Source organism: Hyperolius riggenbachi, chromosome 1 (assembly GCF_040937935.1).
Source record: "Hyperolius riggenbachi isolate aHypRig1 chromosome 1, aHypRig1.pri, whole genome shotgun sequence".
In the NCBI taxonomy this organism is placed as follows: domain Eukaryota; kingdom Metazoa; phylum Chordata; class Amphibia; order Anura; family Hyperoliidae; genus Hyperolius; species Hyperolius riggenbachi.
In genome coordinates, this window is record NC_090646.1 from 346235869 (window position 1) to 346260709 (window position 24841).

General features: G+C 43.6%; 1 protein-coding gene across 2 annotated transcripts in view; it reads left to right on the top strand.

The window, feature by feature from the left end:
- Nucleotides 1-24495, top strand: part of RNF126 (ring finger protein 126) — a 73414-nt gene extending 48919 nt beyond the window's left edge. For both annotated transcript variants that reach the window (XM_068234055.1, XM_068234054.1), the window contains exons 5-9: nucleotides 8786-8854; nucleotides 10137-10206; nucleotides 10289-10382; nucleotides 20067-20182; nucleotides 23931-24495. In XM_068234055.1, coding sequence (XP_068090156.1) covers nucleotides 8786-8854; nucleotides 10137-10206; nucleotides 10289-10382; nucleotides 20067-20182; nucleotides 23931-24086 — 505 coding nt within the window. In that variant the 3' untranslated portion in view covers nucleotides 24087-24495. The remainder of the gene's footprint in view (nucleotides 1-8785; nucleotides 8855-10136; nucleotides 10207-10288; nucleotides 10383-20066; nucleotides 20183-23930) is intronic.
- Nucleotides 24496-24841: the final 346 nt, after the last annotated feature.

Consider the following 24841-nt stretch of genomic DNA (forward strand, 5'->3'; position numbering starts at 1 on the left):
TGCTTGCATACTTGTGTAATGTACTACTGAAACCAAAACCTCACTTTAACAGCCAATTTTTTTTCTAAATTGTAGCAATGTCGGCATTTATAATTCTTATATTGGATTTCTTTTGTAGGATAAATGTAGTTTGGTTAGTTTTTTACATGACAGGTAAGGAATTTGTCAATATGCTGCCAAGAGTTCTCATATACTGTAAATCGGCACATATGCAAAGTAGGTTTTCCAGACTGTCAAACGTGTGGTGCCAGTACAGTACTGATATCCTATTACCGTACCAAAAGAAAGGGTAAGCAGGTGAGGTCTGTGTCAGGATGGCTCATAGTGAATATTGGCCAGTGTGACTCTCACAGACTCTTCTCAGAATTCCTGCTGGACATTTTCTGTTACTATGTGGGAACATGACCGGCCTGAACACATTAGAGCGCTTCTGTCTGCTTTTCAGCAGCACACAAATATTAGAATGATATGCGTTGCTGAAAATCGGACAGTGGCATTATAGTGTGTTCAGACTCTAAAAAGATATCAACACTGCCTTAGACCTGTATGTGCTAGACACTCAGGAAAGCTCTGCTTTGCTTGTGTTACTGAATTTATAATGCATCCTCTTTAACCTCCCTGGCGGTATCCCCGAGGTCAGGCTCGGGTTGGAAAAAGGCAGCCAGGAGCAGTAATCCTGATCCTAATTCTGGGTAGCCGCTGGGAGGCGTGTGCTGAGCCTTATGAGCAGTGGGCGTTTTAACTCTCCTCCCCCCGGGATCCAGGGGCCGGCAGCCATTCTCCTTCCTGTCTTGGGAGGCTCTGCATTCCTCTGGTGAGATCGCTGTCTTTTGTCATGACGACCGATGGAGATCTCACTATAGGGTTACAGTGCCACCCAGAGGACAAGGGGAGAATGTCAGCACTGGATCCCAGCCAGGTGTGTAAATGCTGGACTGCTGCAGCTCTCTCTGCTGTCTGATTTCCCCCTGCACCTTATTTTAGGGTCTAAAAGCATGCTAAAAAAAATTGCACCGCTTTTAGACCCTAAAATCTGGAAATGATCAAATCGCCAGGGAGGTTACAGTGGAAGTTCTCCAAAAAATGTTACTTTTTCTTGAATAAAGGAAGGGTCTGAACATAAGGGTTTTACTGTTGTCTGTGCTCCCTTGGGGGACATTTTTCCACACTTCCTACCTCAGAGACTAGGAATAGTCGGTGAGATGCAAATCATTCTGAGCTAATGCAGAATTATGCAATTTTGTATGCAAATTTATGCAGCTTGAAAAAGGGCCAATTGAATGAAGCAGAGGTTGCGCTAGTTTGGTTCGTTTTCAAGCTGTATAAATTGGCAGGAAATTTTATAATTTTGTATCACTTCGGTTTACATCTTATTAACCATCCGTATCATACGCCTCAGTTAGAATAAATATCACTAAACAGAAGTACAATCTAACCTTTAAAGCAGGGCTGTGGAGTCGGTCCAAAAATCCACCGACTCCGACTCCTCAGTTTAGGATTCCACCGACTCCTCGACTCCGACTCCTCTAATTTGCATATTAGAATTTTGTTGATTAAAAGTATGTAACATGAAATTCGTCTCTTAACTGCCAACGCTTAGGAATTTTACAAGACAACTAAAGTGAGAAGGATATGTAGACTACTATATTTATTCCCTTTAGACTAAAACTAGTCCTTGGTAAGAGTACTTGTAAAAGGTACAAACCGGAACAAAGAACATCTATCAGGCCCTAGGCAATGTAAGTGTGGGTACATGTAAGAATGATGTGCAGGTACTCTGCAGGGGAATGAGGAGATTCTTCCTCTATTACACATTCTTCATGCACAATCTGAACAAGGTTTATGGGTGACAGACAACACCTCTGTGTCCAATGTGCACAGCATTCTCAGTGGATTCCCTGCAGCTCTGTGGGGAGTGCATATGTAGAGTATAGTACTACTGTGTAACAAAGTAAACCTGAGACAGATGAAATTAAAGTTTTATACATACCTGGGGCTTCCAGCCGCCTTCAGGATAATCAGTCCCTCGTTGTCCTCCTCCACCACCTGGATCTTCTGCTATGAGTCCAGGTACTTGAGCCAGTCGGGCGTAGTGCGCATGCACACACTCCGCCGCCAGGAGCATACTACACCTGTGCAGCACTATTGCGCAGGTGCAGAATGTTCCTGGCTGTGGAAGCGGCATGCGGCCGGACAGCGCTGACTGGCTGAATTACCAGGACTCATAGCAGAAGATCCGGGTGGTGGAGGACAGCGAGGGACTGATTAGCCTGAAGGGGGGCTGGAGGAAGCCCCAGGTATGTATAAAACTTTTTACTTTTCATCCGTCTCAGGTACCCTTTAATTTGTAGTCACCAAACCAAATTTTAACAACATATCAAATTATTTGATTTCATCAGCAAAGGGAGTGCATACATTTGCATAAATCAGCATCAGTGCAGAATTATTTCCATCTCATTGACCATCTCTATTAGTGACACAGCTACACATCAGGCTTTATTCTTACAGCATAGATGTTATTTAGTATATATAAGAGATTCCTGTGTACACATCATATATACAGTCACAATCAGATATGTATATCTGACCTTAAAAATACGGGGACTGCTTTATTGAAGCAGCACAAGTAACTAATTTTGATTGATTTATTTCATTTTTGTGGACTAAGCACAGCTATTACTGTATATATACATTATTTTTAATGACTATTATCTGAGAAATAGAACATTTTATCATATTTTCTATTTTAATTACAGTTACAAATTCATTAGGAGTCGGAGTCGGTGCATTTTTTCCCGACTCCGACTCCAGGCACCCAAAATTGCCCGACTCCACGACTCCGACTCCACGACTCCGACTCCACAGCCCTGCTTTAAATGACAACTAAAGTGAGAAGACTATGGAGGCTGCCATTTTTACTTTGTTTTAATCAACACCAGTTACCTGGCAGCCCTACTGATTTATTTGGTGGCAGTAGTGTCTGAATCACACCCACCAGAAGCAAGAATGCAGCTAATCTTGTCAGATCTTACAATAATGTCAAACTCCTGATATGCTGCATGATTGTTCAGGGTCTGTGGCTGAAAGTATTAGAGGCAGGGCCAGAACTGTACTTTCCAGTGCCCTAGGCCTGCTGTCACCTACCGCCCACCACCACCACCAAAAAACATTTTGTCCAACACTCTGACTAGCGATCATTGGTTTGAATGGACTCATTTCAGTTGTGCTGCTTTGCCTCCGATTCAGCTAAGAATCAGTGGATACTCTGTCTGCTCAATAATTCCTGCAATTTGCGTTCCTGCCCGAATGTGCACAGCAGCCAATAGTGTTCTGGGCATGCATACTTGAGAAATGACGCTGATGTACTGTATGTACTTGTCAAGAATGCATATCACTATACTGGCATTTGTTGCTGTGCACATCTGGGCAGGAGCGGAAAATTACAGGGAGCGCAAGTCGCATGTTGCCAGAGCATGCGCTGCTTCTTTGTCCTCTGTGTGCGACTCGCTGCAGTCAGAGTCACAAACAAGTAACAAGGCAGCTCAATGGAGAGAAGCCCATCCAAAACCGAGAACAGGTATGTAGCTGTCAATACCCACTTTGGATGTTTGGTTGTAATTAGAGTGAACTTGAACTCCTCTCTGCTCTGAGGGCTCGTTTCCACTATCGCGGATCTGCATGCGTCCAACGCATGCAGATCCGCACATGTAATACAAGTGGATGGGCCTGTTTCCACTGTAGCGTTGTTGAGGTGCGTTTTTTTCAGCGTGAAAAAAACGCACAAAAGAGCCAACGATTTCGCCTGCGTCGGGAATACGTGCGAATCGCCGCTAATGTATTTAATAGTAAAAACGCATGCGTTTGTTACATGCGTTTTTACCCGCGATTTCGCGTGCGATTTCGCACCTTTTTCAATTTTATTTAGCCCTGGCAGTGTCATGGTTAATTTCGCATGGCACCCTGCCATGCGAAATCGCATGCGAAATCGCGGGTAAAAACGCATGTGGAAACGCATCCGCATGCGTTTTTACAAGCGTCGGAATGCGGCCAAAATCGCGTCGCAACAGTGGGAACGAGCCCTTAAAGATACACAACAACATAATAACCTTTAAAGAAAAACATTTCTTTGTTACAGCTGATACAAATCCTGCAATACATCGGCAGTGTCTACTTCCTGCTTTCATGGAAGCAGACATATTGTTAACCTCCTGTGCTTTCAAATGAGCTTAGATGTTGTGGCAGTCCGGTGACACAGGGGAGAGATCAAATTACAACTTCAGATTAGGCACAGATGAGGGGGAATTAGACAGGATCTCTAAAAAACTACAAGGTGGATTTTCTATGTTTTCCAAAACAAATTGAGCACAATGATAATATAGAACCAATACATGTTCATGGACCAAACAAACACTAAAGTACTACACAGAAGTCCATACTGAACCCAATAATAATAAAGAAAAATCCGTTCTGCTCCATATAGCATTGATAATAAATTTTATTGTAGGAATGCACATAAAAACAATTAAAAACAGGGCAGAGCCCACCACTGTGCTTTAAGCAGACAAAAATGACTAATATTATTGAATCAATACAAATAGAGCCACATAGATCAAGGGTGAGAGGGACATCAAATACATGCAAGTCCGGATAAGCTAGTATGAAATATACATGCACATATAGATAGGTTTCAATGATAGTAAGATGTAAATTATGCAGCACCTGGCTGCCGTAGGTCTGCTTACCCTAGAAGTACTGGTGTCCGCTAAGCAAGGCTGGGCTCAGAAACTGTCTAACGCGTATCGGACTTCCGTCCTTCGTCGGAGACAAAGTTCTGTGTGTCTGGGTGCTAACCGGAACAGCGGTTGTTACTGGTAGCCCCTTCTGTTCTGTCTTCCTGGATCGCACTAGCCTCTAGTGCTGTGGATCCTTCTGATCTGTCTTGCCTGGATCGCACTCGCCTTGAGCTAGTGCTGTGGATCCTTCTGGTCTGCAACGCTCTTGCTGTACTTGGATCGCATTCGCTCTGGCGGAAAGAGCAGTGGATCGTGTCTCCCACTTATTCCTGTTTTCGTGTATCTGTCTTGTATGCTACGAACACTTGCTGGAGGCTCGGTGAGGTAACCGTTAAGCAAGCGCTCACGTCCTCTGTTCCATGTTTGTCTGTCGGTGGTTAGTTAGGCGTGCTTGTCTCTGTTGTGCTTAACATGCGGAGACCGCGCAGAAAACTCGTTCGCTGTTGCGAATGAGTGCGGTGTTCGCGTTTAGTTAGCGTTTGTTATTTTCCTTATCTTCTCATTGTATGATTTGCTGTGCCTTTGCTACTCTCGTACTCTGCCTTGCTGTAACCTTGTGTCACCTCTGGCAATCGCCTCTCTCGCGATTGCGTTCCTACTTCATATCTGCTGTTGTGTATGCACCGTCGCGGGTTGGCGACTAGTTTGGTGCACACACATACAATCTGTCCCTTTGCTCAATCTAATTCGCAATCGCTTCTCAGGCGATTGCGTTCTCACTCGGTTTCCTTTGTTGTGTGTCCACCGTCGCAGGTTGGCGACTAGATTGGTGCACACGCATACATTCCTCCTCTGTGCTTATTCTGTCTTGTGTCGCTGTTAGCAATCGCCATCTCCTGCGATTGCCTTCTTACCTTATCTTCATGGTTGTGTGTTCATCGTCGCAGGGTGGCGACTAGATTGGTGGACACGCATACCCTCTGTCACTTTGCTCTCTCTCTTTCAGGGCTATCTTGCCCTGCGTTTCTTCCCTTCGTACAATTCCTGTCTGGGGTCTGTGGCGGTGCAGAGGAGCTGTTCCTCTGCACTCCACAGCTCCACTTGTCGACAGGAATTTCCCTCTACAGGTGCATTGCACCTTTTGCTGGGTTCCCTCAAATTATACGCTTGTGGAGGATTTCCGCAGTGTCAGCGCACGTCCTGTGCGCTGATCACGGAAAGAATTCCACAATCGTTACGGTGACAAAAAAAAAAATCTTCTATAAACTCACCATGCTCCTAACGGAATACCTTGGGGTGTCTTCTTTCTAAAATGGGGTCATTTGTGGGGTTCCTATACTGCCCTGGCATTTTAGGGGCCCTAAACCGTGAGGGGTAGTCTTGAAACCAAATGTCGCAAAATGACCTGTGAAATCCTAAAGGTACTCATTGGACTTTGGGCCCCTTAGCGCAGTTAGGGTGCAAAAAAGTGGCACACATGTGGTATCGCCGTACTCAGGAGAAGTAGTATAATGTGTTTTGGGGTGTATTTTTACACATACTCATGCTAAGTGGGAGAAATATCTCTGTAAATAGATAATTGTGTGTGTAAAAAAAAAAAAAAAAAAAAAAATTTAAAAAAAAAAAAAAATTGTCATTTACAGAGAGAGATTTCTCCCACCCAGCATGGGTATGTGTAAAAATACACCCCAAAACACATTATACTACTTCTCCTGAGTATGGCAATACCACATGTGTGGCACTTTTTTGCAGCCTAACTGCGCTAAGGGGCCCAAAGTCCAATGAGCATCTTTAGGCTTTACAGGGGTGCTTACAATTAGGCACCCCCCAAAATGCCAGGACAGTGAACACACCCCACAAATGACCCCATTTTGGAAAGTAGACACTTCAAGGTATTCAGAGAGGAGCATAGTGAGTCCGTGGCAGATTTCATTTTTTTTTTTTTGTCGCAAGTTAGAAGAAATGGAAACTTTTTTTTATTTTTTATTTTTTTTGTCACAAAGTGTCATTTTCCGCTAACTTGTGACAAAAAATAAAATCTTCTATGAACCCACCATGCCTCTCAGTGAATACTTTGGGATGTCTTCTTTCCAAAATGGGGTCATTTTGGGGGGTATTTATACTATCCTGGAATTTTAGCACCTCATGAACCATGACAAGTGGTCAGAAAAGTCAGAGATGCTTCAAAATGGGAAAATTCACTTTTGGCACCATAGATTGTAAACGCTATAACTTTTACCCAATCCAATAAATATACACTGAATGTTTTTTTTTTTTATCAAAGACATGTAGCAGAATAACTTTCGCGCTCAAATGTATAGGAAATTTTACTTTATTTGAAAAATGTCAGCACAGAAAGTTAAGTCACTTTTTTGACAAAATTCATGTCTTTTTTGATGAATATAATAAAAACTAAAACTCGCAGCAGCAATCAAATAGCATCAAAAGAAAGCTGTATTAGTGACAAGAAAAAGAGGTAAAATTCATTTAGGTGGTAGATTGTATGACCGAGCAATAAACTGTGAAAGCTGCAGTGGTCTAAATTGAGAAAAAGGCTCTGGTCCTTAGAGACTCTGTAACATTAAAAAACGCCCCTGGGGGGTACTCACCTCGGGTGGGGGAAGCCTCGGGATCCTAATGAGGCTTCCCACGCCGTCCTCTGACCCATGGGGGTCTCGCTGCAGCCCTCCAAACAGCCGGCGACAGACCCGACTGTGACTTCAATATTTACCTTTGCAGGCTCCAGCGGGGGCGCTGTGGCTGCTGTCGGCTCCGAAGTAGACGAAAATACCCGATCTCAGTCGGGTCCGCTTTACTGCGCAGGCGCCGGAGACTTGCGCCTGCGCAGTAGAGCGGACCCGACGGGGATCGGGTATTTCCGCCTACTTCGGAGCCGACAGCCGTCAGAGCGCCTGCGCTGGAGCCGGGAAGGTAAATAATGACGTCACCGCTGTACGGAGGGCTGCAGCGAGACCCCCGAGGGACGGAGGACGGCGTGGGAAGCCTCATTAGGATCCTGAGGCTTCCCCCACCCGAGGTGAGTACCCCCCAGGGGACGTTTTCACGTTACAGTTACTCTTTAAGGGGCGAAAAGACTGTGGTCCTCAAGTGGTTAAGCCATATATTAGAACCCATCTACAATTCCTTCTAAAGTGCAAATAGTCTGCACAATGTTTATGAATTGAGTACTTGTGTATGAAGTTGCTGTAAGCACTCCTTCGCAACTGGCCATGGAGAGGACTGTGTAACAGAAAGACCACTCTGCTGCTGTGCTGACAGAGCTATGCAATATGTGTGTATGTGGCCAGATTGCACTTCCTGATCACTGCATTGTGTCTACTGTTAGACCAAAAAAGGATGTAGCCATATACACAGACTGAACAGTTCTTTCTGCATGTCAGTGATGGTAACTTGCAATGTCTACATTTGTAAATCTTGTATATAGTGATAGTTGATAGTGTATTCCTTGGACAGGCAAATATAAGTGCTTACAGTAAGTATATAAGCAAATCCACATCCAGGCTGAATAGATACTGCCTGCTTACTTGGGTTTTTCTGGTAAATGACCGCTGATCCGAACTCTAACACACACAAGCACATCCAGCATTATGGCAGTTGCATTGTAAATTGTGGGAGGGGGCTGCGTACTACCCTTCTCTTCTCCATATATCTATTGAAAAGTTTATATAGCACAGTAGTCACTCATTTAAAGTGCTTGAATCTGGCACCGCAAAGTATGATTTTTATTTTGTTTTCAAGGGAATGAAAAGATGAAATAAGACAAATAGAACTTGTAACTAGGCACACAGAGGGTATTTGTTCCTATTACAAGCGCAATTTAATGATACTGAATCTTTAACTTTGCATGCAATGAATACATTTAATTGAATTTAGGAATAAAACAGAAATCTGTGAAAGTGTTCAGAGTTTTGGTTTTTTAGTGTATTTTAACATAGTTATAAATTGATATATTTTTACTACTATGCTTTAAAAGTGAATCATTATGTTACTCCATCAGTCACTCAGATCTGCTTCTTTTGCTTATTTGATAGGATCATTCAGCAACTAGTGAATGGAATCATCGCACCCACGGCAATGCCAAACTTAGGACTAGGACCATGGTCAGTTTGATAGTATTCCAATTCGGTGATCTGCATGTGAAATGTTCTCTACCGTCTTGAAATGTTTTTGTTTGGTGTATCCATGTTGTATCCCAAAACATGGATAGAAAAAATGGAAATAAAGAAATGGAGCCCCAATTCAATACCTTATACAGAAATGTATATTTTGTAATGCATCTCCTTTTTAAAACAGATGTAGAATACCTTTTCACAAGCTTGGTCTATTTAAACTGAATTGCTTTAAAGAAAACTTCTTGTCACAGTGGTTATGTTAGAAAGGATGGACTGAACCACAGAGCCGTTCTGGTACATAACAGACCAGTAAGGCTACTTTCCCACCAAGACGTTGCGTTTTAGGGGACGTTATGGTCACATAATGTGCCCCTAACACAACGCATGGTGGTGTTGAAGTTGGATGTCAGATTGAGCTGCGTTATGCAGCTCTCAAAGCAGCCGCTCCAGGTTAGTGATAGGAAGTCCGGATCTTTTTAAGGATTCGGATCATTTGAATCGGATCATTGAAAAGATCCGGATCTTTGAACCAAATAATTTGAATCATTTTACTAGGGAAGCAAACTGGTTGAAATGATTAGCAGGACAGGACTTTCCCTGCACTGTACATTCTGTATGTTCCTGTTTCTTCCAGACAGACATCCACTGTGACCCGAATCTTTCATTGTGGTGATCCGGATGATTCGACTAACAAAAAAGATCCGGATCAAATGAACGATTCGTTCATGATCCGGACAACACTACAGTCCCACCACAGTCACCACAGTGCAGTGAATATTAATTAGCCATGTGGCTGGCCGCTGAGGAGGAGGGGAGACCTCCTCCTCCAGCATTACTGAGCATGTGCAAATAGTCTAACGTGGCTTAGCCCAGTATAACGTACAGCATGCAGCACTTTGTTTAAACGTGCTGCGTTACTATGTAACGCAATGTGTGCACTGTGAACAGCACAATTGATTTTACAGTGCTGTGAGTTAGGCTGCGTTACTGGCTGCTGTAACGTGGGACTTTAACGTCCCACTGTGAAACCAGCCTAAGGGTGGCTTCATAGGTGGAGAGCGTGGGCCTAATTCTGTCTTTCTTTTTATTTACAGTCAGATGTTGATATTCCTTCTTCCTATAGTGGTGCTTTAAAGTTTGAAGCTTTTTTAATGTTGATGCAAATGATCTAAAAATCTATGATCCACATGCAAATGATCTAAAACAGGATCTTAATTTTCTTGAAGTCCTTTTTTTTTTTTTTCATTTGTATTTTTTTTCCCACCAAAAGGGGTGTTCTTCATTCCAATCCAATGGATTACGCATGGGGAGCCAATGGCCTTGATACTATAATCACGCAGGTACTTGCTTTTTGTTGTAAAACTTGTGTAGAAGTTTGACAGTTGTCTTGAAGGATGACATCTTTTAACTTTTTTCTTCTAGTTACTTAACCAGTTTGAAAACACTGGTCCCCCACCTGCTGATAATGAGAAGATCCAAGCCCTTCCTACAATTCAAATAACAGATGAGCATGTGGGTGAGTCTGCATTTGGTGCTTGTTAGACCCACATGCTATACATTTACTAGCTTAAAGGGCAACTGAAGTGAGAGGGATATGGAGGCTGACTTATTTAGTTTTAAACAATGCACATTGTCTGGCTTTCCTCCTGATCCTCTGCCTCCAATGCTAGGTACACGATACAATTTTCTGACAGATTCAGATTATTTCCGACATGCCCGATCTGATTTCATATTGATATTCCATAGAAGTGATTGGAAAATCGAGCAGAAATCAGAACGGACCTGTTGGAAATAATAGATCTGGCAGAAATCTGTATCGTGTGTACCAGGCATTATACTTTCAGTCATAGACCCTGGACAAGCTTGCAGATCAGATGTTTCTGACACGATTAGCCACATGCTTGTTTCAGGTGTGTGATTCAAACAACATTGCATCCAAACAGATCAGCAGGGCTGCCAGGCAACTGGTATTGTTTTAAAGGAAATAAATATGGCAACCCCCTTGTACTTCTTGCTTCATTACAAAAATAAAAACCTTTGTTATGCACTTAGTAAGCACATTATTAGGGACACCTCTCTATCTACTTATTCATGCAGTTATCTAATTAGCTCATTGTGTGTCAGCAGCAGAGATGATCAATTAGATGCAAATAATTTCTCCATGCATTCAGAATTCATGTAAAATATTATACAGCTTAAACGTGGACCAATACAAAAAAACTGTTATTCTGATTGGTCAAATTTTGAAGCTGCATATATTTACATAAAATTTGAATGCAAGGGGATATTTGCATCTCATTGATCATATTTAGTCAGCAGCTTTGTGCTTAAAATCTTGCAGACAAAGGTCAGGAGCCTCAGTTAATTTTCATATTTTGACAGTCACATAATTGATACTGCCAGGAGGATTGGAATTGATATTTCTGCAGCTGCTAGCTTTTTTTAAAACCTGTACACACAGCAGTCTCTACAGCTCACTCAGCATGGTGCAAAAAAACAATTCAGTGAGTTGCAGTTCTGAGGTCCTATGACAATGGCCAGACTAGTTCTAGCTGACAGGCCGCTAGGGTAATTCGGTTAACCACTCTTTATAACTGTGGTGAGTGGGATAGTATCTCAGTATACATCGCACATTGAACCATGTCAACTTCTACTTCTTTCAGCTAAGAACAAAAACCTGAAGCTGTAGTGGACACAGGCTCACTTAAACTGAACAGTTGAAAACTGGAAAAACATAGCCTGGTTTGCTAAATCTCTGTCTCTGCTGAGGCACACAGGTGGCAGGGTCAGTTTGGCTTCAACCGCAAGAATCCATGGACCAACCTGCCTCTGTGAACAGTCCAGGCAGGTGTTTGTTTGGGATGTGGCAGAACAGAAGATTCAAAGTATGAATGTTTTATATAGTGATTTTGTTTATAAAGTTTCTTTAAGTTTCCATTTACAATGAGCTATAATGGTTTTACATTTCCACAGAAACTAAAATGGCATTTTCACCAGCCATAGAAACAGGCCTCCTTTGTTTTACTCTTTAGAGTACAGGCTAACCTTTTCCTGCACAAATAAAAAGCTGCACATAGCAGGAAGCATGAGTAATTACATGCAGGAAGCACTGTATGAGTAATTGTTTACACAAAGCAGCACTGTATGAGTAATTGTTTACACAAAGCAGCAAACACTGCATATGTTAATAGCTGCACAAAGCTTGAAGCACTGCATGAGTAATTAGCTGCACAATGCAGGAAGCACTAAATGAGTAGCTGCAGGAAGCACTGCATGAGTAATTAGCTGCAGGAAGCACTGCATGAGTAATTAGCTGCAGGAAGCACTGCATGAGTAATTGGCTGCACAATGCAGGAAGCATTGCATGAGTAATTAGCTGCAGGAAGCATTGCCTGAGTAATTAGCTGCAGGAAGCACTGCATTAGTAATTAGCTGCAGGAAGCACTGCATGAGTAATTAGCTGCAGGAAGCACTGCATGAGTAATTAGCTGCAGGAAGCACTGCATTAGTAATTAGCTGCAGGAAGCACTGCATTAGTAATTAGCTGCAGGAAGCACTGCAAGAGTAATTGGCTGCAGGAAGCACTGCAAGAGTAATTGGCTGCAGGAAGCACTGCAAGAGTAATTGGCTGCAGGAAGCACTGCAAGAGTAATTGGCTGCAGGAAGCACTGCAAGAGTAATTGGCTGCAGGAAGCACTGCAAGAGTAATTGGCTGCAGGAAGCACTGCAAGAGTAATTGGCTGCAGGAAGCACTGCAAGAGTAATTGGCTGCAGGAAGCACTGCAAGAGTAATTGGCTGCAGGAAGCACTGCAAGAGTAATTGGCTGCAGGAAGCACTGCAAGAGTAATTGGCTGCAGGAAGCACTGCAAGAGTAATTGGCTGCAGGAAGCACTGCAAGAGTAATTGGCTGCAGGAAGCACTGCAAGAGTAATTGGCTGCAGGAAGCACTGCAAGAGTAATTGGCTGCAGGAAGCACTGCAAGAGTAATTGGCTGCAGGAAGCACTGCAAGAGTAATTGGCTGCAGGAAGCACTGCAAGAGTAATTGGCTGCAGGAAGCACTGCAAGAGTAATTGGCTGCAGGAAGCACTGCAAGAGTAATTGGCTGCAGGAAGCACTGCAAGAGTAATTGGCTGCAGGAAGCACTGCAAGAGTAATTGGCTGCAGGAAGCACTGCAAGAGTAATTGGCTGCAGGAAGCACTGCAAGAGTAATTGGCTGCAGGAAGCACTGCAAGAGTAATTGGCTGCAGGAAGCACTGCAAGAGTAATTGGCTGCAGGAAGCACTGCAAGAGTAATTGGCTGCAGGAAGCACTGCAAGAGTAATTGGCTGCAGGAAGCACTGCAAGAGTAATTGGCTGCAGGAAGCACTGCAAGAGTAATTGGCTGCAGGAAGCACTGCAAGAGTAATTGGCTGCAGGAAGCACTGCAAGAGTAATTGGCTGCAGGAAGCACTGCAAGAGTAATTGGCTGCAGGAAGCACTGCAAGAGTAATTGGCTGCAGGAAGCACTGCAAGAGTAATTGGCTGCAGGAAGCACTGCAAGAGTAATTGGCTGCAGGAAGCACTGCAAGAGTAATTGGCTGCAGGAAGCACTGCAAGAGTAATTGGCTGCAGGAAGCACTGCAAGAGTAATTGGCTGCAGGAAGCACTGCAAGAGTAATTGGCTGCAGGAAGCACTGCAAGAGTAATTGGCTGCAGGAAGCACTGCAAGAGTAATTGGCTGCAGGAAGCACTGCAAGAGTAATTGGCTGCAGGAAGCACTGCAAGAGTAATTGGCTGCAGGAAGCACTGCAAGAGTAATTGGCTGCAGGAAGCACTGCAAGAGTAATTGGCTGCAGGAAGCACTGCAAGAGTAATTGGCTGCAGGAAGCACTGCAAGAGTAATTGGCTGCAGGAAGCACTGCAAGAGTAATTGGCTGCAGGAAGCACTGCAAGAGTAATTGGCTGCAGGAAGCACTGCAAGAGTAATTGGCTGCAGGAAGCACTGCAAGAGTAATTGGCTGCAGGAAGCACTGCAAGAGTAATTGGCTGCAGGAAGCACTGCAAGAGTAATTGGCTGCAGGAAGCACTGCAAGAGTAATTGGCTGCAGGAAGCACTGCAAGAGTAATTGGCTGCAGGAAGCACTGCAAGAGTAATTGGCTGCAGGAAGCACTGCAAGAGTAATTGGCTGCAGGAAGCACTGCAAGAGTAATTGGCTGCAGGAAGCACTGCAAGAGTAATTGGCTGCAGGAAGCACTGCAAGAGTAATTGGCTGCAGGAAGCACTGCAAGAGTAATTGGCTGCAGGAAGCACTGCAAGAGTAATTGGCTGCAGGAAGCACTGCAAGAGTAATTGGCTGCAGGAAGCACTGCAAGAGTAATTGGCTGCAGGAAGCACTGCAAGAGTAATTGGCTGCAGGAAGCACTGCAAGAGTAATTGGCTGCAGGAAGCACTGCAAGAGTAATTGGCTGCAGGAAGCACTGCAAGAGTAATTGGCTGCAGGAAGCACTGCAAGAGTAATTGGCTGCAGGAAGCACTGCAAGAGTAATTGGCTGCAGGAAGCACTGCAAGAGTAATTGGCTGCAGGAAGCACTGCAAGAGTAATTGGCTGCAGGAAGCACTGCAAGAGTAATTGGCTGCAGGAAGCACTGCAAGAGTAATTGGCTGCAGGAAGCACTGCAAGAGTAATTGGCTGCAGGAAGCACTGCAAGAGTAATTGGCTGCAGGAAGCACTGCAAGAGTAATTGGCTGCAGGAAGCACTGCAAGAGTAATTGGCTGCAGGAAGCACTGCAAGAGTAATTGGCTGCAGGAAGCACTGCAAGAGTAATTGGCTGCAGGAAGCACTGCAAGAGTAATTGGCTGCAGGAAGCACTGCAAGAGTAATTGGCTGCAGGAAGCACTGCAAGAGTAATTGGCTGCAGGAAGCACTGCAAGAGTAATTGGCTGCAGGAAGCACTGCAAGAGTAATTGGCTGCAGGAAGCACTGCAAGAGTAATTGGCTGCAGGAAGCACTGCAAGAGTAATTGGCTGCAGGAAGCACTGCAAGAGTAATTGGCTGCAGGAAAACACTGCAAGAGTAATTGGCTGCAGGAAAACACTGCAAGAGTAATTGGCTGCAGGAAAACACTGCATGAGTAATTGGCTGAACAAACCAGGAAGCAATGCATAAGTAATTGGCTGCACAATGCTGGAAGCACTGCATGAGTGATGAGCTGCACAATGCAGGAAGCACTGCATGAGTGATGAGCTGCACAATGCAGGAAGCACTGCATGAGTGATGAGCTGCACAATGCAGGAAGCACTGCATGAGTGATGAGCTGCACAATGCAGGAAGCACTGCATGAGTAATTGGCTGCAAAAACTGAAGGTGATGGCAGCAAATTGACACTTGTCTAGCATTTTTGTTTGGAACCTTGTGGAATGGCTGTTTTCAATGATTTTTCTTTTTTGTCCTTGTAAATGTCTAGAGGATTTTTTTTTCTTAGCTGTAGAATTTTTACTTTAAGTAAAATCTGAACCACATTGCATACAACCTACTAGAGTCCTATGCCTCTATTTAATTTTTCTCCGAAGCTTTCTCTTTCTTAGGAGATAATTTTTCATCTTCTCTTTAAAATAACTTTTAAACTTAAAATACTTCACCTATGGTTTGGTACTTTTCGAGTGTTTTTCTGCAGGGTGGGAGCTTAAAGAAAACCTGAACTGAAAATTAAAAGTCAAAATAAGCATACACAAGTCATACTTGCCTCCCGTGTAGTCTACTCATCAATCTCTTTCTCCTCTCCTGTGTCCTGTTTGTCCACTGTGATCATTGCAATTCTCCGTCCCCCATTTTGAAAATGGCTGTTACCCCATAGCCGCTTCCTGGTCAGCACACAGTTAAACTGTAACATCGCCCACTTGAGCCATAGGGAAACATGGACACATCAGTTATCCTCTCAGCTGTAACTGACAGCTGCTGATATATAACTGACAGCAACTGATATATTTCAGTTCTGACAAAATGTTGTCAGAACTGGAAGGGATCACTGTAAGAAGAAAATTGTGAGCTTCTGAGAGGAACTGATGGCAAGGTAACTATGTAATGTTCATTTTAAGTTACCTCATGTGTTAATTATTTTACACAGTACAGGTTCTCTTTAAAAGGCATTTTATGAAGATGTGAAAATATCACCTGTGAGAAAAGTCAGGAAAAAACGTTATTGAATGGGGGCCCTTGCGTTGCATGACATGGACATATACTTGCTAATGAAATATTTTTATTTTTTTAATTAATACTGTCAGAAAATGTGTAAACTAGGACCCCCACAGTGTACATATTTGTCAGGAAGGAGGAGCATGGTTGGATATTGTTTTCTGTGTGTTGGCCATTCTTTTATCATATTTTGTTTAGCTTTCTGGTCGATTTTTTTTTTATTTTTTTGCTAATTGTTGGTGCTAAAGGAGCACTATTGTGGACATTTTTAAATTATTTTACCTATTCATGTAATGGCAGTAGAAGGAAATCCATCAGGACTGCTGAGGCAGATACGGTCAGATGAGATGCTAATAATTTTGTGTTTATGAATAATTTGTTAACCTCTGCAAATTTACTCAGCTTAGACATGGACCAGTCAGATGCAGTAGCTTATTATTTTAGTTGGTCCATTTTCAAATTGTATAAAACTAAAATGTACATAAACTTGACATTATTAGCATCTGATTGACCTTCTCTACTGACAGATACTGTATCTTACTGTTTACTTGATCTGAGCACATAACATAAGCAGGTCAGTAGCTGTCAAGAGAAGTAATGGAAGTTGAGCTCTTGTCATGTGAAGAGGCAGTTGAAGTGGAAGAAAACAGGGACACATTTAGACAATGGCTATCATTCATAAAGAACCTGTCGGTAGTGCGGGAAAACACCGTTCTTCTCCGCAACCGGTACTTAAAGAGGAGCTGTTAGGTATAGGGTCTCAGAGAAAATAAACACATATATCAGTAGCTAAAGATTGGCTGTACTTACATTACATATGCATTTCACTGTCCACGTTTGGATTTCACAGAATTTGTATATAGTATATGCAGAGATAGATGCTCCTGACAGCTCATGGCAGGCTCCATGTTTGTGAAGCCAAATGTGTCGTCATGTCCTGCCTGCTTCTGATCACAGATAAGCTCGTTCTTGAACAACACGGTGTGCAGTGAATATTAATGAGCCATGTGGCTAGGAACAATAGCTGACTCCTGCAGTGAAACTCTGCCCCGAGATTTATCAGTGTTTCGCGCTGGACTGAATAGAAGCTCCTGTACCGTCTCATTAGCAGCCGAGGGGAGGGCCCCAGAATGCTTTGCAGTTTAGCTGCGGCTTGCGTCTTTATGGGTCTATAACAGACTTTAAGATAAGCACACATCAAAGGTAACTGAAATGTTTATCTTCACTAATGGCTTTTGAGCTTCCTTCTAAACTGTTTAACACAGGAGAATAGAGGTTTAAATTAGCTTCTGCAGCCTGACAGTTAGGCCTGGGCCACACTAGCTCCGGGTGCGGGACGCATCCGCGGTCCGTGCTCCGATTTTCAAAACCCGGAACGCAAACGGATCCGTGCTGCCTTTTTTGCAGCACACGTTTTGGATCCGCTTGCGTTTTTTGTTTTTTTTTTTGCTAGAGGGGGTAGCAGCCAGGACGGGGGGCTGCGGGCAAAGCGGCGGCCAGGGGGGTCACATCCCCCCCCCCTTGCTCACCTGGGTGCCCCCCGTCCCCGCTCCCCCTCCAGCTCGCATATAATGTAATAATTTGTACCTAATGAAGTTCGGCGAGCCGGGCACTTCCGCCCACACCGCTCGCCGTCACTTCCTGCAATGTCGCCCTCTGTATTTCAGTGGGCGGCATCGCAGGAAGTGACGGCGAGCGGTGTGGGCGGAAGTGCCCGGCTCGCCGAACTTCATTAGGTACAAATTATTACATTATATGCGAGCTGGAGGGGGAGCGGGGAGGGGGGCACCCAGGTGAGCAAGGGGGGGGGGGGGGGTGGATGTGATCTCCCCTGGCCGCCGCTTTGCCCGCCGCTTTGCCCGAAGCCCCCCCGTCCTGGCTGCTACCCCCTTCAGCATGGCGGCCCCCTCCTTCACCATGGGACACTGGAAACTGATCCGTTTCCAGTGTCCCAAAATGTCAGTGAAGAGGGAGGCCCGTTTCCCCATTGATTTTCACTACCCGTACGTGTATACGGGTCCGTGAAAAATGCTGCAAGTCCGGACTCAGCGTTCCGGGTTTAAAAACGTATTCCGCGGATCGCACGCGGATACGTTTTTAACTTGAGTGTGTGCTGTTCCTATTTTTAACATTGGTATCCGTGGCTACGTTTTTCGTCCGGGACAAAAAACGTAGCTACGGATACGTTTTTAAATTAAGTGTGAACTAGCCCTTACTCTTTAAGACTTCTGGGTGGTCATTCATAAAGAAGTTGCCTGTTGCGATACAAGTGCGGAGGTTTTCTGGAGGAAGCTGGTGGTAGGTAGCGTGGCGGAAGACATGCGGAAACATAAAAGCTGCCCGATTCCCTCCGTGCGCTCCTCTGTCTGATGCTGCTTGGGAGGTCCGTCCCATTCATTTACATGTAATCCGCCCGCCTATCGCTACTGTCGAGCAAGCGGTATTTTCCTTCCGCATACCGCTTGCTCTAATCTTTATGAATGGACGTGTTTGTTACTTTTTCTAGATAAATCTAGAAAAACTCCGCACAAGACAGAAATGTATCGCTCTGCTCGGTAGTGTCATTTTTTCATGCGGAAAGAGCCTTTATGAATGCTGACTTTGCCGAGTGTTCGGTAAAGTCAGCTGTTTTATGCATTTCCGCATGCGGAAATGCTTTATGAATGATAGCCAATCTATCTGGCTGCAGGCTTTAATAACCTCAAGTCAAACTATGACTTTCTTCTCAATGCTACATCAATGTTTTAACAAAATGTTTAAAGTGTACTTGTAGCGGGAAAAAAAAGTGCACCTAGGCAGAACTTGCCTAGGCCCTGGATTCTCAGCAGCCCTGTTTCAGTGCTGGAACCCTGGAAAAAGAGCTTGTTGACAGCTTGCACAGGCGCACTAGCACTGTACCACTCGGCTTTATTTAAAAAAAGCTGGGCTGGATCAGGACCGCCTATGCAGTTGCTAATACTAGGGATGATCAATGAGATGCAAATATTTCAGTTGATGCAAATATATGCACAATTTTATGCAAATATATGCAGTTTGGAAATGCACCAATCATTTAAAATCCAGGTTTAGCCATTTGAAGACCGCAGTGTTAAACCCCCTAGTGATCAGGCCATTTTTAGATAATTGGGCCACTGCATCTTTAAGTTCTAGCTGCAGGGCGCACAACACACAAGTGATTCCCCCCACCAACAGAGCTCTCTGTTGGTGGGATCTGATCACCCCCACATTGTTTGTCTTATTTTTATAAATATTGATATACATAGTTACATAGTTATTTTGGTTGAAAAAAGACATACGTCCATCGAGTTCAACCAGTATAAAGTACAACACCAGCCTGCTCCCTCACATATCCCTGTTGATCCAGAGGAAGGCGAAAAAACCCTTACAAGGCATGGTCCAATTAGCCCCTAAAGGGAAAAATTCCTTCCCGACTCCAGATGGCAATCAGATAAAATCCCTGGATCAACATCATTAGGCATTACCTAGTAATTGTAGCCATGGATGTCTTTCAACGCAAGGAAAGCATCTAAGCCCCCTTATACTTTATTTTTAAATAAAATGTACTATTTATTTATTTTTTTACATTACCCTCCCTCACTCCCCCCCCCCCCCCCCCCCCCCCCAGCCATCCTATGACTCGATCGGCTGTCATAGGCTTCTGCCTATGAGAGCCAATTGCTCTCTTGTCCCCCAGGGGGACAGCCGTGTCACACTGCTGTCCCCAGTACAGCGCTGCTGCTGATTGCAGCGCTGTACTGTAGGTAAAGACCTTGAGCCTGAGCAGGAAGGTGCTAGTGTGCGCGCAGGGAGGCCACTCTTCAGGGGTCCTAGCTCTGGATTGGCCTGGCTGAGGAGGATGGGGGAAGCCTCTTCATAATAAGGAGGCTTCCCCCTCCTGAAATAAGTATCTAAGCAAAGTCAATTCAATCCACACAGGTTTGCTTTAAGCTGTTGGAGTTTTCTGACAAAATCATTGTTCTTTCCTACTTTTGATAACTAACTTCAATTTTCTTTCCTGCGCTAGGTTCTGGATTGGACTGTTCAGTATGTAGAGAAGACTATACAGTTGGTGAAAGTGTACGACAACTTCCTTGCAACCACTTATTTCACAATGATTGCATCATCCCCTGGTTAGAGCAGGTCAGTATGTGGAAGCATTCACTTCCTCTTTTTCACTTAAATCTTGCAAAATTACTGATCTCCTTCTACATTTAGAAACCTATCTATTGTATCATACCTTTGGTCAAAAGACCATGTCTAAATCATTTAGTGCCTTATTTCCTTTAACAATAGTGTTCTGCCTATGGCTGCATCTCAGTTACTTTTTTCTATGTACTTGGGCAGGTCTTTCACACTATGTCACACAGCACTGCACATAGGCCCTTATCCAATCAACCTTTCTCCTGAGTTTTCTCCCAGGAGATAAATGTTTGTATTATGTAAAAATAACTTTTCATAACTTAGTAATTGATAAAGTAGGTTAAAAAAAAAAGTACTGGTGATATAAAACTAATTTTGAGCGATTTTTGTTTTTTGTTTTGTTTTTTTTCCCTCCCCTGTCTACGATAGTTGCGGTCATCTACCATCCCTCTGCCTGCCCCACTTTTTTCTTTCTTGACTACTTTGTTTCCTGGCTCGTACACATCCTATCCTCTTAACGCCCCACCATCATCCTCAGAGACTTTTATTATCCCCCTGCATGACCCCCTCTGCCTTCACTCAGCAGCTCTCCATCACCAGCTCCTTTTGGTCTCTCCCAACATTCTAACTGCCTCACTCGCCTTACTGGCCACACTCTCGACCTTCTCTTCTCCAAGTCTACTTCCCTCACTGACTTGGACACCACATCCCTCCCTTTCTCTGACAATCATCTAATTATGTTTTTGCTCTCCACATCCTACCCTCCGCCTACTCCAGGTCATTGACTGAGAAATCTCTGCAATCTCAATCCCAATGTCCTCTCTTGTGAAGTGCCGTTTTTCAGAGCGTTTTGTGTTTTTCCTATACTTAACATTGAGGCAGAAACGCCTCCGCAATCCAAAGTCTGCAGCAGCCCGGGAGTATGCTTTCTGCAAAACGCCTCCCTCTCTGGTGTGCACCAGCCCATTGAAATACATTTCATATCCGCAGCCGCAAGCGAATCGCAAAACGCAGCCGAACCGCTCTGGTGTGCACTAGGCCTGTAAATGTATTTCATCTTGTCAAATAATGTCTTCTACAAAGGGAAGACTTCAGCATATATATTTGCACTGGTCTCTGAGTGGTGATACTGAGCGCAATCTCATAAGAAACCGCCCACAGCTCCCTTTGGGGATTTTACAGTGATTATTGTTGTAAAATCACTGTACACTCTCGTAAATCCAGAGTGATCGTGATCATTGCTTTTTAAAGCACTGTATTGTGATCGCTCCAGAATCATGGCAAACTGCTACAAGCAACGCGTTTCGCGATTGCCGGTAATCACGAATCACCCCTGATCAGTGGCATTCGTGGTAGTGAGATCACTGCCATAAGGTTTGTATTACGCTTTAAGAAACAGTAGCGCTTAGGCGATTAGCGGGAATTGCGTGAGAACGTGCCCTTCATGCTTTGCAGTATAACAGCAGCATTGACACCACTGTAAATTAGACAGCCGTTAATTACTGGTGTCAGAATGTGGTAAGTTTGAGACATTGGTTAAGCCTTAAAAAAATTATTAAAAATCACATAGAAAGTGAGTACATGCAAATGTTTTCAGTGCACTGGCAGTTAAGGTTTACATCACCACCTGACTAAAACCATACAATAGTGAACACCAGGTTCCACACAGTATACAGGCAATCAGTATTTAGCATATAGTTCATAGACCTTTATAAGCACAAAGCTAAACCTACAGTTCAGATTTATAATCATTCCCTCGTGCAGAAATCATACATATGCACTGCCTGCAGATATTTACATTCACCAATTGGGAGATGTTAAAAGTGAAGGAAAGGCTCCCCACTAGTCTTGAGTGGACAGGTGTGAACCCGGTCTCCCTGCTTACATACATGCCTCTCTCCTGGCATCTGGCTGCAGCAGCACCATCTGATCTCAATCTGTCCGGAGTTTCAGACACTCTAGAGCAGGCTTTCTCTACCAGAGTTCTGTGGAACGCCAGAGTTCCTTGAGGTTCTCTGGTGTGGTTTTTTTTTTTTATTTATTTTTTTATTTATTTTTCCTCCGCCCGTTTTGTGTGAGTACATGGGTGCCGACTTAGCTAGCGGAATGAGAAAGCTTCAAATTTCAAATGTACCTCTTTGGTTCTTGTGTCGTCTTCACTCATTATGTGCCCATCACAAGTTGTATTTGATAGGGGGCACTATAATGGAGGCATACGGAAGCATGAACTTGTAATGGGGAATAAACAAGGAAATCACTTAAACCACACCTACTTTAAGTCTGCTTCCTGCAAAAATAAGCCCCACTCTTCTCACTAATGTGTAACTTTTATGCATGGGTAACCTAAGAATTATTTGGAGGTTTTCTCCATGATAAAAAGTGAGACGGGCTGCACTAGCATGCTCTTTCATGCATTGATGATACAGCCATACCCCTAGTTGTCACCTGCACAGTTGTCACAGAGAGGACAAAACCTTCATCCTAGGCAAGTGTTCCTGTGTCCGTGTGTTTGCGCTACTGTGCATGTGCAGCACGGACAGCCGTTGAGACAGGAGGAGGATAGGGCCAGGCAGTTTGCGAGAGGGGAGGGGGCTGTGGGAGTGGCCTAGAGCCGGTTTTTAAATAGGCTTAGGTCTACTAGTAGTGTGATCTTACTAATATTATAAATGTGAAAGTTTGGATGTTTGTTACTCAATCACGCAACAATGCCTGAACAGATTTGAATGAAATTTGGCACACACATAGTACATTACCTGGAATAACATATACTGTAGGATACTTTGTATCCCCATAACCAAAAAGTGGACAGAGACAAATACAAATTTCACTGGGAAAATGTAAACTGCGGCCATTCTTAGACTGTTAATGGCAGGGTTCTCAAACTTTGCACATTTGGTCACTGGGTGACTTGGATTAAAATTTAGAAAAGTGGGTGGAGCCTACAAAAGCCAAACAAAATTCAACTATTGATTTTCAAGGGGAATATTTAATTGCTGCCATTCTTGAAATGTTAATGGCACAAGCCTCAAACCTGGTACAGTTGGTCATTGGGTGACTGGGGTTCAAAATCAGAAAATAGGGAAGAGCCACAAACAGCCAGTCAGATTCTTTTCATTTCAATGCAAATTGATGCCAGACTGCAAAGCTCACAAACTTGGTCATTGAGTGATTGTGTATTAGGGTTAGAAAAACTGGGCGCAGCCAACACCAGTTAAATACATATCCAGGTAACGCCGGGCCATCAGCTAATGATTTAATAAAGGAAAGTAAAATAATATTCAGTCTTTGGCCAAATACAGTTTGTACAGATCATAGTGAGACTTCAGTCACAGGCATCTGGGCTTCATCTCACTTTTATCTTAAAACACTTCCTCCTCAGTAATATAAGAAAGCAAGGCCATATCGGCACTTGGTGAATGGGCACTTCCATAGCAGTTTGTAGATGTTAATTGCTTGGCCCCTGCCTGTTATATTGTTAAAGTTCGGGTTGGGACTGTTCGTTTAATAGAGCATTCTAATTATATTGCACTCATTATAATGCTCCTTTTCTGAACTGGGTTGTCTTTCTATATTGTGATTACTAGAGAATGCCTATAAAATGTTAATAATCTTGAGATGGTGAAAATTTACTCCGATTTGGGATTGGAACAGTGTGAAAATTATCTGTAATGATAACTTTCTTTTGTAGCTGCATAAGCAATCGGCTTTGTACTGAAAACCTAATTTGTGATGTTTCGTTCTCTTACAGCATGATACTTGTCCTGTGTGTAGAAAAAGTCTGAGTGGCCAGAACACAGCTACCAACCCCCCAGGACTTTCAGTCATGAATTTCTCTGCATCTTCTGCTTCCTCGTCATCCTCAACTTCCCCCACTGATGAAAATAACTCTACCAACAATTCCTGAGCAGCTCCAATTGGGTGGGGGAGCAGTTGCCGGGCACCTGCACCCTGTGCCTCCCTCTCTGCTGCTTTGTCACCACTGCATTCAGAGCCAAACAGAACCCTGTACAGGGTTTCTTAGTGGGACATTTTAAACCTTTTGGAGGTTGAATCTGGACATCTGGTCCTCCAATAAAAGTGGGAGCAGCAGGGAACCAAAGTGTGACATCTTATATGGAAGAGACTGAGTGGGTGTGAGCATTTTTATTTTTATTTTTTTTCTTCTTGTGAAGGGTTTGGGTTTCCTCTTTTAAAATCTAGAGGTGCGGTAACTCCTTTTTATCATTTTTATTTTTTAATGCTTTGAACTTTTTAATCTTTAAATTAAACGTGTATGATTAATACTGCTCCTTGTGTGAGCAGTGACTGCACAATATTTGAAGGATGTGTTTTCTTCAGTGCGAATAAGGTGTGTGTAGAATGTGCCATACTTGAACATGAGTAACAAATCATGGAGGTTCGACGATCTATACCATAGTTCCCATTCAGTCTCCTGCTTTCCACTTTGAATTCTGCTGTTGAATAAAGACTATGTATAGTGCTATGGTCCCTTTCCACAGTGTTAGCAAAGTCAATGTATTTATTTGGTGTCTTCAGATGGCCTTAATATTTCTGTAAATATACATGCAGCATGGCATTTTATCGCAGTCTTAGTGCAGTTCGTTCATAAGCTGAACCACCCAATCAAGAGTAAAATGGTCTAGTTAAATGATGATGTGT